General features: G+C 44.6%; 2 protein-coding genes across 3 annotated transcripts in view; both read right to left on the reverse strand.

Annotated features, from left to right (window-relative positions):
- The window catches only part of LOC146502788 (uncharacterized), a 16218-nt gene extending 7579 nt beyond the window's left edge, over positions 1-8639 (reverse strand). The window contains exons 1-3 of the mRNA XM_085131096.1: positions 8108-8639; positions 1037-1117; positions 1-29 (exon numbers count right to left, since the gene is read on the reverse strand). The exon at positions 1-29 is cut by the window's left edge and continues 19 nt beyond it. Of these exons, the coding sequence (XP_084987222.1) occupies positions 1-29; positions 1037-1117; positions 8108-8639 (642 nt within the window). The remainder of the gene's footprint in view (positions 30-1036; positions 1118-8107) is intronic.
- On the reverse strand, positions 7996-11577 carry LOC146502789 (N-lysine methyltransferase KMT5A-B-like). Of its 2 annotated transcripts, none has more exons than XM_085130505.1 (5): positions 11091-11577; positions 10832-10994; positions 10464-10656; positions 10287-10358; positions 7996-9482 (listed from the first exon to the last, which is right to left on the reverse strand). In XM_085130505.1, the coding sequence occupies exons 1-5, from the start codon at positions 11197-11199 to the stop codon at positions 9180-9182; spliced, it is 840 nt and encodes a 279-aa protein (XP_084986631.1). In that variant the 5' UTR covers positions 11200-11577; the 3' UTR covers positions 7996-9179. The 2 variants fall into 2 exon arrangements, with proteins under 2 accessions (XP_084986631.1, XP_084986632.1); XM_085130506.1 differs by lacking the exon at positions 7996-9482 and adding an exon at positions 9586-9867.
- Between the last annotated feature and the right edge of the window lie 4165 nt (positions 11578-15742).

Genomic DNA, 15742 nt, shown 5'->3' on the forward strand with positions numbered 1-15742 from the left:
TTCCTCTACAGGTGGCATAGTACTCCTCCCTATAGTACAAGGAGTATTTTAGCTCAATATAGCAGTCACATTTTCTGTTCCTGTTTAGACTTTCCTTTAACAAGACAATGATTTTCACTAACAAGGAGAGAGGCATCCATAAATACAAGTAATCCTCAGGTCCATAGCTCAGTCCTAAAATGACTGAGGTCGCCAGTCTCCCACAGGACTAACACAGAGAAAAACAACTATATGCAATCACATTCACACCAATGGGCAATTTAGAGTGACCAATTAACCTAACCCCAGTTTCTTTGGACTGTGCGAGGAAGCTGAAGTATGCCGAGAGAACCCACGCAAACATGGAGAAAACAACTCCATGTTTGCGGACCCTGGACCGATGAACTCAGGACCGTCTTGCTGTGAGGCAACAGTGCTAACCACTATGCTAACGTCCCGCCTTATCGACTGGGCAGCCAAGTCCAATAAGTGCACTTGCTGGGGTTAGGATAAGCGGAAGAGATGTTCTCGGCATACCTTGTAAAAATGTAAACACAATACTCCAACAGTCCAGTTATAAGACAATCATCATCAGTGGGCACACTGTAGGAAGTGGGTAATACTGTCAGAGGTCCCTGGAGGTACCTCAACAAATTGCCTAGTTCCCTTTTCTGTAGTTGAATAGTGTAGCTCAATATTAATGCTCTGTTGCGTTGTGGTTGATTCATTTACACACATCTCTGGCTAGATATCTGTAGCATCACAACACAAAACTATCAATTTAAGTACTATTACATTTTTTGTACTGATCTGGTTAGACCTTTCTTTAGTGACATTATTTGACAGACATCAATCTTTATGACTATGTCAAGAATAGCTTAAGCAGTGTATTAACCTCAGCCCAAAACAAATTAAGACATTTTCAATACTTAAGACTTACAGTGCACATATAATCCTTACTACTACCTTTTAAATAACTGTGTATACCTGAAACATCTCACAATATTGCATTCAACTGAATACTACATAAATATGAGTTGTTTGTTGGTGCATTTACCCATTTTTGTTTGTGCTGGTGGGTATTCTTTGTCAGCCTCGCCGTCTTCACTCTCACCAGAGTCTGTCAAGTCTAGGTTATCTGACAAAAAAATATGTTAAGCAGCATCTTGATGCATTCTCAATCATCCAGGTAAGTAAATCTCCAAGAGTTGATTCTGTTCATCTGGACATAGCGTTTTGTGGGAAAAACGTTTCGTCACTCATCCAAGTGACTTCTTCAGTCTCAGCTTACTGCAGGTTTCCCCAATCTTATAAACAGTACATTTGCATAATGACTGAAACCAGCCCACTGAAGGAACAATGGGCTGGGAGGTCAGTTCCTTAATCTTAATTATGCAAATTCTCATGACCATTGATCAACAACCACTGACCAAAACCCACTGATCAAAGACCACTGATCAATAGCCATGAGTACCATACACAGAGAGTTGGGGAATGGCTGCAATCACAGCACTGTAAGATGGCCTTAGGCCCCCTCCTTGATTATGAATCGAGGCATTCTGAATGCATCAAGACGTTTTAACCCACTTTGGCAAGGACGGCCTGAAGCTTGTACGTCAGTATGAGCAAACAGCACGTAAGATGGTGGATTACAGGAACCACCTGAGATTCAGCCTCAGATGCAGACAAAACCGGATTACTCCTAAAAGTCTGCAAATGAGCTCTTCGTTAAAGGCTTCCGGGCAACAAAAATCCTCCAGAAGGCACAGCATCAGTTGCTTAATGAACGGGTGAGGCAAACAAATTTTACCATGGACATGCTAAAATCTCAAGAGGAGCGGATCCAACAGAGACTGACAATGCTTCTAGATGAGAATACTCTTAAAAAGGTGTTTGACTTTACTGAGAAGGCTCGTCTAGCACAGCACAAGAAGTCTAAGACCAGGCAACAAAGGAAGTTTGACTTACTTGTTGTACGTCGGAAACCACGGCAAAATACGGAGAGTGTCCTCAGTGACCAGAAGAGACAAGGATGCGACACAGAGGATGTGGACAAGTGGGTGAAGAATTTGTCTGACAGACAGCTCACCGAAACAGAGAAAAACATCCTTGCTCAAGGGCTGAATTTTGCTGTCACACCGGGACAAATCCTGCTAGTGGAGCTGATCACAGCCACAGAAACAGCAATTCGTAACAACAATATTGCAGAAATGGAAGCATAGCAACTACAGACGAAAGTTTTGGCCTGTCTCAGCAATGCAAAGCCCCCAGCATCCAAAATCACCATGGAGAGGAAGGTGCTCCACCTGGAGACTCTGTTGTCCTGCTGGGAGACTTCAATGCTCACGTGGGTAACGACAGCAAGACTTGGAGGGGCGTGATTGGGAGGAACGGCCTCCCTGATCTGAACCCGAGCGGTGTTTTGTTATTGGACTTCTGTGCAAATCACAGTTTGGCCATAACAAACACCTTGTTCGAACATAAGAGTGTCCACAAGTGCACGTGGCACCAGGACACTCTAGGCCGCAGATCGATGATTGATTTTGTAATCGTATCACCAGACCTGCGAACATATGTTCTGGACACTCAGGTAAAGAGAGGGGCTGAGCTGTCAACTGATCACCACCTGGTGGTGAGTTGGATCAGGTGGCAGGAGAGGACGCTGGACAGAACCGGTGCACCTAAACGCTAGGGGTGCAACGATACTCGTATCGATATTGAACCGTTTGATACAGTGCTTTCGGTTCGGTACGCATATGTATCGAACAATACAACATTTTTAATTTATTTTATCAACTTCCCTTCTGACGATGCTGTCTGTGTTGAGCGCTCAATGGATCTGCGCTCGACAGTGCAGCCTAGGCGGAGTAGTCGAACGCAGATTCACTGAGCGCAGGGCAAGCTAGCGAGACAGAAGCTAAGCTCGTTGCAACATGGCAAATTGAACCTCCCCCACCCTCATTCAGATCTGGCGTTTGGAACTATTTTGGTTTTCATGTGAAGTATGACCCTGAAGGTAAGCGCGTCATGGATTAAAGTAAAACAGTATGTTGGATGTGCCAGCAATGCTCAATTACATGGGTGGGAACTAGTGTGTTAGCGCAGTTAGCTCGTTGTGTTGGCCGTCCAGCCCCACGCACAAGGCAATCCGCAGTAGCTCGTTAACGGAGGTGTTGTGTCGTTAACCTCATTTCAGATTAACGCTGACAGCACTAGTGGGAACACAACGAATATGACTGCACATTTACTCCGACATCATCCTAGTGCAAAGACAAGTGGAAGCAGACAAAAACAACAAGCACGCATGCTACAAACTTTACCCGAGTCATTTAGACAGCCGTTAGCACATGATTCTCCTTATGGGGACCTGATATATTTAATATGGTGCTGAGAATATAGCCCAGAAGAAGCGTATAGTATAGCTTTTATTTTGGAAAGAGCCATTTCTCTGTAATAAACTCTCTTTTCCAAAGATGAGTGATTCCTCAATCAGATACAGGGCTCGCAAAATATATGTCAACGCTTTTGCATTCTTTCGGAAATGTAGCTGGGTAATTATGTCATTGGCATCGGTGAGCCACTGTCAATATGTGACATATTGAAATTGCGTTTGAATTTGCGCTTGTTTTTTGCTTTCACTTTGCAATCGTGCGAACTGCGTATAGAGAGTGACAGCACTGATTGGTGAGTGATGATAATTTGCGCACCAATTCCTCTGACATCTTATCAATCGTTAGCTTACTATGCAAACATGACAAGTGAAATCTCCCGCAGCAAGCTTAAACATGTGAGAGGTTGATCGCGCAGAGAATCGCTGAGCGTTATGTGAGTGCATGTGTAAAAGCAGCAGGATATATATTTTAGTTCTGCTGAGCCAAATAAGACAGGTCAGCGTGAAGAAGTGACAGCCAAACAAAGCTTACCACAAAACGGAAAAGTTATGACAAATCAGACTATAAGGCAAAAAGAAAGTGCAGCTTTATGGTTTCATGGACAAAAGAATTTCTGTGGCTGCAATATGACGAGCTAAATAACCAGGGCTGCACATAAGTGGTCCGCAGGTGCGCATTCGCTGTCAAAATAAAAAACGCGCACAAGATAAGAAGTTGCAACGCGTGTTTGCGTACATAGGATTTTCTGGAGGAGGACAGACATTTGTTTAGAACTCTTAAAGATGTTGAAGAAGCAAAATCCTTTAAGCAATTACTTTGGTGTTCCTTCACCTCCAAAGAAATGGAGTCTGAACCACAAAAGAAGCGCGTATTCTCAAAAAAGTGGTTGCAGGAGGTGAGCTGGCTTCAAACAAATGATGAACGCACAGAGATGTGGTGCAGAATGTGCCGTGAAAATTTAATAAATGACAAATTAATAAAAAGGCATGAACATTTTTTTTGTATCGAAAAAATATCGAACCGTGACACCAAAGTATCGAACCGAACCGAACCGTGAATTTTGTGTATCGTTGCACCCCTACTAAACGCGTAGTGAGGGTGTGCTGGGAACGTCTAGCAGAGGCCCCAGTCCGCAAGATCTTCAACGCACACCTCCGGCAGAGCTTCAACAGCATTCCGAGGGAGACTGGGGACATTGAGTCCGAATGGACCATGATCAGCGTCTCCATTGCCGAAGCTGCTGCATTGAGCTGCGGCCGCAAGGTGGTTGGTGCCTGCCGTGGTGGTAATCACCTAACCAAATGGTGCACACCAGAGGTGAAAGGAGCCACCAGGCTGAAGAAGGAGTCCTATCAGGCTTGGTTAGCCTGTGGGACTCCGGAGGCAGTCGACAGGTATCGACAGGCCAAGTGGAATGCGGCTCGGGCAGTGGCTGAAGCAAAAACTCGGGTGTGGGAGGAGTTCGGGGAGGCCATGGAAAAAGACTTTCGGACTGCCTCGAAGAGATTCTGGCAAATCGTCAGGCGTCTCAGGAGGGGAATGCGGTGCTCTACCTGCACTGTGTATAGTGCTGGCAGAGCGCTGCTGACGTCGACTGAGAAAATTGTCAGGCGGTGGAAGGAATACTTCGAGGACATCCTTAATCCCACTGACACGTCTTCCGAGGAGGAAGCAGAGTCTGGGGATGAGGGGAATGACCTGCCAATTTCCGGGGGCGAGGTCACTGAGGCAGTTAAACAACTCCTTGGTGGCAGAGCCCCTGGTGTTGATGTGGTCCGCCCCGAGTTCCTGAAGGCTCTGGACGTTGTAGGGCTGTCCTGGTTGACACGCCTCTACAATGTTGCGTGGAGATCAGGGGCAGTACCCCTGGACTGGCAGACCGGGGTGGTGGTCCCCAACTTTAAGAAGGGAGACCGGAGGGTGTGTTCCAACTACAGGGGGCTCACACTCCTCAGCCTCCCTAGGAAAGTCTATGCCAGGGTGCTGGAAAGGAGAGTTCGTCTGCTAGTCGAACCTCGGACACAGGAGGAACAATGCGGTTTTCGTCCTGGTCGCAGAACACTGGACCAGCTCTTTATCCTCTCAAGGATACTTGAGGGTGCATGGGAGTTTGCCCAACCAGTCTACATGTGTTTTGTGGACTTGGAGAAGGCATTCGACCGTGTCCCTCAGGGTGTCCTGTGGGAGGTGTTGCGGGAGCATGGTGTATCAGGCCGATTATTACGGGCCATTCGATCCCTATACAACCGTTGCCAGAGCTTGGTTCGCGTTGCCGGCAGTAAGTCGGACTCGTTCCCGGTGGGTGATGGGCTCCGCCAGGGCTGCCCTTTGTCACCGGTTTTGTTCATAATTCTTATGGACAGGATTTCTAGGCGCAGCCAAGAAGTGGAGGGCTTTCACTTTGGTGGCCTCAGAATCTCAAGTCTGCTTTTTGCGGATGATGTGGTTCTGTTGGCTTCATCGGGTGAGGGCCTCCAGCTCGCAATGGAACGGTTCGCAGCCGAGGGTGAAGCAGCGGGAATGAGGATCAGCACCTCCAAATCTGAGGCCATGGTTCTCAGCCGGAAAAGGGTGGAGTGCCCACTCCGGGTCGGGGATGAGTTCCTGCCCCAAGTGGAGGAGTTCAAGTATCTTGGGGTCTTGTTCACGAGTGATGGGAGAAGGGAGCCGGAGATTGACAGACGGATTGGGGCTGCGGCTGCAGTGATGCGGACGCTTCACCGGTCCGTCGTGGTTAAGAGGGTGACCGAAGGAACGAGATTGCGGACACAAGCAGCAGAAATGAGCTTCCTCCGAAGGGTGGCTGGCCTCTCCCTCAGATATAGGGTGAGAAGTTCGGCCATCCGGGAGGGGCTCAGAGTAGAGTCGCTGCTGCTCCACATTGAAAGGAGCCAGCTGAGGTGGTACGGGCATCTGACAAGGATGCCTCCTGGGCGCCTCCTGGGCGCCTCCTGGGCGAGGTGTTCCGGGCATGTCCCACCGGGAGGAGGCCCCGGGGCAGGCCAGGACACGCTGGAGAGATTATATCTCTCGGCTGGCCTGGGGACGCCTTGGTGTTCCCCCGGATAAGCTGGAGGAGGTGGCTGGGGAGAGGGAGGTCTGGGCCTCTGCTTAGGCTGCTGCCCCTGCGACCCGGCCTCGGATAAAGCGGATGAAGATGGATGGATGGACGGGTGAGAGATGTCATTACGGAGGCAGATGAAACCATGGTCTTGTACGACGTTACATCTCTCTTCACTTGCATCCCAGTCACGGAAGCATTGAAGGTAGTCCGTAAGAGATTATGACACCAACCTCAGCAACAGGACCACTCTCGGCATCGACCAAGTGTGTTTGCTTTTGGAACTGTGTCTTCATTCCACCTACTTCACATACAAGGGTCAGTTCTACAGGCAGAAACATGGGTGTGCCATGGGCTCCCCAGTTTCACCCATCGTGGCCAATTTGTACATGGAAGAAGTGGAAAAGAGGGCTTTGCTATCCTACCCTGGAACACCACCAATCCATTGGTTCAGGTATGTGGATGACACCTGGGTGAAAATCAAATCTCAGGACGTACCACAATTCACGGATCACATTAACTCTGTGGACCGACACATGAAATTCACCAGGGAGGCTATGAAAAGTGGCAGGTTAGCTTTCTTAGACTGAGATTTCCATCAGTAATGGGGGACATCTAAAAGCTGACGTGTACCGTAAACCTACACATACGGATCAGTATTTAAGGTTTGACTCTCATCATCCACTGGAGCACAAACTGGGTGTCATTAGGAGCGAACACCATCCCCACTGACACAGCGGCCAAGGAGGCAGAAGAACATCACATCAGGAAGGCCCTGAGTAAATGTGGTTATCCCAGCTGGACTTTTGTCAAAGCTGGGACGGCTCCTAAAGAAAGCTCCAGCCAATCCAGGAGAGAAGGACAACTGCTGCCCAAACGAAAACCTGTAGTGATCCCATATGTGTCAGGAGTATCGGAGCAGTTGAGACGCATTTTATCTAAACACTGGGTCTCTGTGGCTTTCAAACCCCAAAACACTGTGCCAAAAACTAGTCCACCCCAAGGATCGGGTCCCCCGACACAAACAGAGTAAAATAGTGTACGCTGTTAAGTGCCAGGAGGATTGCCAGGATTTATACATCGGGGAAACCAAACAACCTCTGGCGAAGCGCATGGCACAACACAGAAGAGCTCTCTGTGAATGGTATTCATGGCCATTGATCAGTGGTCTTTGATCAGTGGGTTTTGGTCAGTGGTTGCTGATCAATGGTCGTGAGAATTTGCATAATTAAGATTAAGGACTGACCTCCAAGCCCATTGTTCCTTCAGTGGGCTGGTTTCAGTCATTATGCAAATGTACTGTTTATAAGATTGAAACCTGCAGTCAGCTGAGACTGAAGAAGTCACTTGGATGAGTGACGAAACATTTCTCCCACAAAACACTATGTCCAGATGAACAGAATCAACTTCAGCTATGTCCAGATGAACAGAATCAACTTCAGCTATGTCCAGATGAACAGAATCAACTTCAGCTATGTCCAGATGAACAGAATCAACTTCAGCTATGTCCAGATGAACAGAATCAACTTTTTGGAGATGTTAAACAGCAGGTACAAACATTCCTTGTTTCTCTTAACAGCTTTAATGTAAAAGTAAGGTTATTAAATATATTGTGTTAAGAACACTCAAAAGCTTAAAAACTAGACACCTTAAAATACTATCTACTTAGAAATACCTTCAATTTCAATCTCTTCCAATGTTTTGCCTTGGAGATTTCCAAGGGTCCCTTTCTCCATGGCAAGTAGTAGTTTTGATATTTTTGCCAGCTGGGTTGTAGCCTCTGGAAGTCTGTAAAATTCTCTGTGAACACGGATATCATGGCCTAGAAAGTCAGCAACTTGGTCAAGCTCGTGATTTTTTAGGTTCAAGACGTGTGACAAAGTTGCAACATGCTTGCGTAGCTGTGTTGACCTAAGGAGTTCAGGACTTTGTGCACCACAGTCATTTGCATAAATCCTGAGACAGTCCTGTCCTCTGTAAGGAGTCAAACAGTTGGGTGTTGCAAAGAGGAAGGGGTTTTCTTCCGGGACTCCACACTCTAGTCTTCTGCTTATGAGCTGCGTTAGGGCTTCAACCATGTCTGGTGATAACAGTACAGCAACCTGCTCATCAACTTCAAAGGAGGACGATGCCATGGGCACATCACCTTGAGAACGGTCAGGGTGCTCTGAAACCTTGTGCAAGCAAACACAAAAGTACATTAACATCCATTCAACACAGATACGTTGAGACTATACAATACAGTTATGAAGGTACACTGGTTATTGACATAAATGAGGTAAATGTAATGAAGTAATATTGAGTGAAAATTAATTCTCCAGTGTGAACCAACATGACACTCGGCAGTATCCACACACAGTCCTCATAATGTAGGTATCTTACATTAACCAACACTATAGGACTTGTGTCTAACACCCTCACTATCAACATCCAAACAACTCGGCTGTGTTCTTGTTGCAATAATAACAACACCAGAAAATTAGTCACCTGCTCATCAACTTCAAAGGAGGACGATGCCATGGGCACAGCAGCTTGAGAACGGTCAGGGTGCTCCGAAACCTTGTGCAAGCAAACACAAAAGTACATTAACATCCATTCAACACAGATATGTTGAGACTATACAATACAGTTATGAAGGTACACTGGTTATTGACATAAATGAGGTAAATGTAATGAAGTAATATTGAGTGAAAATTAATTCTCCAGTGTGAACCAACATGACTCTCGGCAGTATCCACACACAGTCCTCATAATAATGTACCTGAAAGCTTCATACACTGCAGGGTCTCTGTTACACACAGACTTGAGAGCCCATCTTTCAATAGACTTACGCATCCAAAACACACACAGTCCTCATAATGTAGGTATCTTACATTAACCAACACTATAGGACTTGTGTCTAACACCCTCACTATCAACATCCACACAACTCGGCTGTGTTCTTGTTGCAATAATAACAACACCAGAAAATTAGTCACCTGCTCATCAACTTCAAAGGAGGACGATGCCATGGGCACAGCAGCTTGAGGACGGCCAGGGTGCTCTGAAACCTTGTGCAAGCAAACACAAAAGTACATTAACATCCATTCAACACAGATACGTTGAGACTATACAATACAGTTATGAAGGTACACTGGTTATTGACATAAATGAGGTAAATGTAATGAATTAATATTGAGTGAAAATTAATTCTCCAGTGTGAACCAACATGACACTCGGCAGTATCCACACACAGTCCTCATAATGTAGGTATCTTACATTAACCAACACTATAGGACTTGTGTCTAACACCCTCACTATCAACATCCAAACAACTCGGCTGTGTTCTTGTTGCAATAATAACACCACCAGAAAATTAGTCACCTGCTCATCAACTTCAAAGGAGGACGATGCCATGGGCACAGCAGCTTGAGAACGGTCAGGGTGCTCTGAAACCTTGTGCAAGCAAACACAAAAGTACATTAACATCCATTCAACACAGATACGTTGAGACTATACAATACAATTATGAAGGTACACTGGTTATTGACATAAATGAGGTAAATGTAATGAAGTAATAATGAGTGAAAATTAATTCTCCAGTGTGAACCAACATGACACTCGGCAGTATCCACACACAGTCCTCATAATAATGTACCTGAAAGCTTCATACACTGCAGGGTCTCTGTTACACAAAGACTTCAGAGCCCATCTTTCAATAGACTTACGCATCCAAAACACACACAGTCCTCATAATGTAGGTATCTTACATTAACCAACACTATAGGACTTGTGTCTAACACCCTCACTATCAACATCCAAACAACTCGGCTGTGTTCTTGTTGCAATAATAACAACACCAGAAAATTAGTCACCTGCTCATCAACTTCAAAGGAGGACGATGCCATGGGCACATCAGCTTGAGAACGGTCAGGGTGCTCTGAAACCTTGTGCAAGCAAACACAAAAGTACATTAACATCCATTCAACACAGATAAGTTGAGACTATACAATACTACACTACACTACGGTAAATGTAAATATAATATGTACCTTTACTCTCCATGGCCAGTCAGAGTCACCGTAGTTGTATGTTATTGCTTCCCCCGGCTTGATGTCTTTTATGGCAAATAAACAGAGATAAGGCTTTCCATTTACTGTGATTGTCCTCATTTTGCTGTTTGGGCTCACGTGATCGTCATTCACCAGTCTGCCCAAGGAGCCATCCTCTCTGGCTGCATCAATGCTGAGATAACAAAAAATGTAAGACACAAAATTACACAAGGTTTATAAAAAGGCTGAACAATTTGATTACATTTTTAATTATATGGATTTGTAACAAGCTAGCAGTTTGTCTTAATGTGGTCGTCACAACTTTTGCAAAAAGTAGGCTGAAAAATGAATTATTTTAATTTACATACCACAATTGTTGTCCATTGTACCTGAATTCAAAAAGAAAAACCTTTAAGGCGTCATGGTACAATCTTGTTCTGTTTTCATATTCCTTCTTGGTTACAACGTCTCCGCGATATTCCAGAAGGAAGTCTCCTTTGTTATAGTTGCACCTACTAAACACTCCTCGACCTTACAAAGAAAATAGAAAATGTCAACATGGGTCTACTACAATGGTTAAACTTATGACTGTGCCAAAAATCCTCAACAAGTATCCTAGTACCTCACCTTTTACTGAATTTATGAATTTCACTTCAAATCCATCTTTGTCCTGCCCCAAAGATGAAAATTTTACTGCTTCATCTTTTGGTTTAATTTTTGCTCTCGGGGGCCTCATTGCAATACACTGTCTCAGAAAAAGAAAAAAAAATAGTACAATTTATTTAATATTTCAGGAAAATAGTTGATAATGAAAACTGATCTTTCACAGGAGGTGTCTTTAACCCTCTGGAGTCAATGGTATAATCGGCTGTTTTTGACTACTTTTGATTTAATTGTTTTATCGGCTCATGTTCATTTATCCACCACAATAGGAAATGAGATTGTTGGGTTTTTCTCTGTATCTATGAAGCGCCTTGAGGCGACTTTTGTTGTGATTTGGCGCTATATAAATAAAATTGAATTGAGAGGCAATAATGTATCTATGTTTTGTTTTTTAAGAAAATACCGTTTTTATATTTTCCTGCACTAAACTTGACGACCGTTTTCAGGAAAAAGCGTAAATTGTGTATCATAACTCTGGTTTTACTTGGCCTATCAACACATTTTTAAAAACTGTTATATACGCATGTTGCTGATACACCGTAAATTGGTCATATAATCTGCACTCCAGAGAGTTAAATGTTAGCTACCTCGGTTATCTGAAATGTCTCATTAATAGCGTGTCACCTATATTTCAGCGTTGCTTAAAATCTGGAGACAGTGGGATGGATGAATAAATAATAACATCTCAGTAATTTCAAATGTTACAGTTTAACTAAAAAGGTGTGTGTTAGACTAGGTATTTAACCTTGACTAATTAAATACACAACCGTGTGTCATCAAAAAAGCTAGCTTTAGCATGAGAATTACATTGAAATACAAAGCTCAATCAAGGAATATACACCAAAGAAAAATCTCAACAAAACTAAATCTGACCAGTTGCTGGGCTACAAAGCTGGCAAAATTCGAAAGTTTAAAGTTTAAAGTTACCTGTTGGCTTCTCCACACCAGCGTCGGTGTTGGTACTCCTCAACTCGAAGTCACGAAGTGAGGGGGAGGGGTGAAAAACAGCTCATTGGCTAAAAAGTGGTCAGGTGATGAGAGTTCTGACTTTTTTATGGAATTTCAGTGAAACATTTACAGTGACGAAGGACTGAGTTTTATTGCATTTGTTTGTTTATAGGAAATTCCTCTTTTAAAAAGTATTTAGTTATTTATTTGAGGCAAAGGTACACTACAAGGGAATACATGTTTCCTCACACACCACCAGCCGAGGTCCACCACTGAAGCAATGGTTTTACACTTGCATCTGCATATGTTAAACAAATCTGAGATTCAACCAACAACATAGTGTGACATATTTTAGATCCTTATGTTAAACCAGCATGTATCAAGATGTGGCTTTCTTCGGAAAAATGTATTTAATTATTATATTTTTGTTCTGATCTTTTGTTTGAAGATACAGAAGGTGCATCCTGAAACCAATGAATTTATCACTAGCAATTATGGACAGTTTGAGAAACCAAACATTGTTTTGTTTAGCAGTACAGAATAAATGAGATCATATGATATGACTAAAAAAATCTGAAACTAATAAATCCTATGGAAATTATACAGTGTAAAATTGGCTCTGTTTACAATATAGAACAAGCAGAACAAAACCTTAAAGAAACATGCCATTTTCCTGCATTAGTTATTAGTTATAACAACAAACTTGACAGATTAAATGCAAAACATGTATGTTAGGTTGAATAGATATGATAATTTGATAGTAGTTATTGAGTGAGTAGTTGTTTGGCTGTGTGTTATAGACAGGGGTGCACATAACTGGTACGCAGGTACGAATGCGTGACAAAAATTAGGAATGCGTAGTGACACTTTGCGTACTTGACTGTCTCATTTAATCTTACATGTGTTGCTTGTCACCAGCTAAATGTCCAAAAACACAACAGACATTAAGCAGCTTCTTTGGTGTGCCACCACTAGCTAAGAAACACCAACCAGAGCCAGAGAAAAGACTTTTTTCAGAAAAGTGGCTCCAAGATGTGCCGTGGCTTGAAGCTAACAATCACATCCACATCTAGCAGACAAATCAGGTGTGTTTTTTAAAGGCTCAAAGAATTTTAACCATCCTTTATTTGACAAACATGAAAAAAAGTAAGGTGTCACGGTTCTGGGTCATTTTGACCCAGCATTTTGAGTTCTTGTGTTTTGGTTTAATTTTGGATTGTATTCTGATTCTTGTGCTTTGTTGATTATTAGTAGGATTCTATGTTTTTGTTTATTCTTGTTAAGGGATTAGTTCTTAGGTTTTGTGTGTCATGTTTAGTGTAGATTTGTTCTGGTGCCCTCCTGTAGGTTTAGTTTAGTGTCTAGTCTGCATCTTTGTGTAGTTGTTTCTTGTTTCCTGTTTTATTGTGAAGGTCCGTGTCTTATGTGAGTGTATTCAGTTTAGCTTCACTTGTCTCGTCTCGTCAATTACTTCCAGTTGTGTTCCCCACCTGTGTGTATTTAAGTCGTGTCTTCTCGTGTGCTGGTCGCTGGTCTGTCTGTGTTTCAACCGTGTTCACCCTGCTGTCCAACTTCAGGTTCAACTGCTCACCTTCCTTCATGTTCGTGTTCATGTTTGCTGTTCAGTAGTTTAGTTTGTCCCAGTATAGATTAGTTTTGTTTCCGTTTTGCCATTTCCACCTTGTGCTTTATTTTTTCAGTAAATCTCCTTCGCATCTACGAGTACCTGCGCTTGGATCCTCATTTAATTCCTCCACATGTCTCATCCCGTTCGCTGTGACATTACTGACCAGCCACATTATGGATCCATCGGCATTTGCCCCACCCAAGGAACTTCAGGAGGTCATAATCGACTCTGCTTCCAGGTTGGTCAACCTATGGCTAGAGCATGAGGGAGAGTGAGCTGCTCTGCGCTGTGGAAGCCAGGCTACAGCAGCTCATTTCCGGCCACCCCTGGCTATTGGACTAACTGCACCCGCTCATTCAGGATTTCATTCTCCACAAACTTCATCTTCACCCTCCCCCACTCAGTCTGCAGCCCCGCCTGCAGCTCAAGTCTGCAGCCCTGCTGCCTGCAGCTCGGTCTGCAGCCCCGCTGCCTGTCGCTCGGTCTGCAGCCCCACTGCCTGTCGCTCGGTCTGCAGCCCCGCTGCCTGTAGCTCAGTCTGCAGCCCTGCTGCCTTTAGCTCAGTTGCCAACTCCACCACCATTATCATCTCAACCATTACTTCAGTCGCCCTCAGTTCAGTCTGCTGCCCAGCTGCCCTGAGTTCAGTCTGCCATTCAGTCTCCTGTGTTGCCGCTAGCTCAGCCAGTAGCACGGCTGGGGGTTCTGGAGAGCCCCGCCAGTGTCACGTCTCGTCAGCTGGGGGTTCAGGAGAGCCTAGTCAGCGTCACGCCTCGTCAGCTGCACGGTCCGAGGAGCCCGTCCGCCATCACGTCTCGTTAGCTGGGGGTCCCGGAGGACCCAGCCAGCATATCCTCGTGTCCGCTGACGGCTCTAGGGAGTCCGTTCAGCCACCACCTGGAACTTACACACCATCGCCTGCAGCGTCACCACCTGCAGCTGCCACGCTGCCGTCTGGTTCCGTGGCTGCCACGCTGCCGTCTGGTCCCTCCTCGTCTGGTCCCTCCTCGTCTGGTCCCTCCTCGTCTGGTGCTGCGGTTGCTACACTGCCGTTGGCCTCCGGACCTGCTCTGTTGCCGCCACTGCCTTCCTCCTGACTTGTTTCGCCTGCGTTGCCGCCGCCGCTGCTGTCCACACGGCCGCCCCCCTGAACTGTTCTGGATTTGGCTCATGTGCTGTCGACCCCCCTGAACTTTTTTGTGGACTCATGTTTGATCTGGTTTAGCTTTGTTTTGAATCGTTTTCATGTGTTTCTGGACTTATGCTCCTTGTCTTTTTTTTTTTTTTTTTTTTTTTTTGTTTCTGTCCCTTGTCTCGTCTCGTCAATTACTTCTAGCTATGTTCCCCACCTGTGTGTAATCTCCCGATGTTCTTCTGTGTATATTTAAGTCGTGTCTTCTCGTGTGCTGGTCGCTGGTCTGTCTGCGTTTCAACCATGTTCACCCTGCTGTGTAAGGCCGGGTGGACAATAGATGATAACAAGTAAGACTGGTTTCTGAGTTTCACAGCTGGGGTGGACAATGTTAAGCATCAGGCTTTCAAATGAATTAAAAGTCTGTCTTGGTCTTTCATTAATTAATAGACTGGTGTGAAAAATTGCTGCCACACCGCCCCCTCAACCTGTGCTTCGAGATTTCTGGTAGTTAGAATGACTCGGGGGTGTTGATTCATTTAAATTAACATAATCATCCTGCTGCAATCAGGTTTCTGTAAGGCAGAGTAAATCAATTTGTTGATCAATTATTAAGTCATGTACTAACAGAGACTTGGAGGAGAGAGACCTAATATTTAATAATCCACATTTCACTGTTTTACTCTTTGGTTCAGATGTGGATACTGTATTGTTCTTTCTTTGTAATTGTTTATGTTTAAGTTGTTTGTTGCTGGTTTTTAGTTTGTTTTTTGTCTTTTTGGAAGCAGACACAGTCTTTATGGAGATGGGTTTTTGGGGGGGTAGCAGGAGGAGAGAAGCTGCAGAGAGGCGTGTAAGACTGCAACTCTGCTTCCTGGTCCCAACTCTGGATAGTCATATTTTGAGGGG

Source organism: Neolamprologus multifasciatus, chromosome 14 (assembly GCF_963576455.1).
Source record: "Neolamprologus multifasciatus chromosome 14, fNeoMul1.2, whole genome shotgun sequence".
NCBI classification, from domain to species: Eukaryota; Metazoa; Chordata; class Actinopteri; order Cichliformes; family Cichlidae; genus Neolamprologus; species Neolamprologus multifasciatus.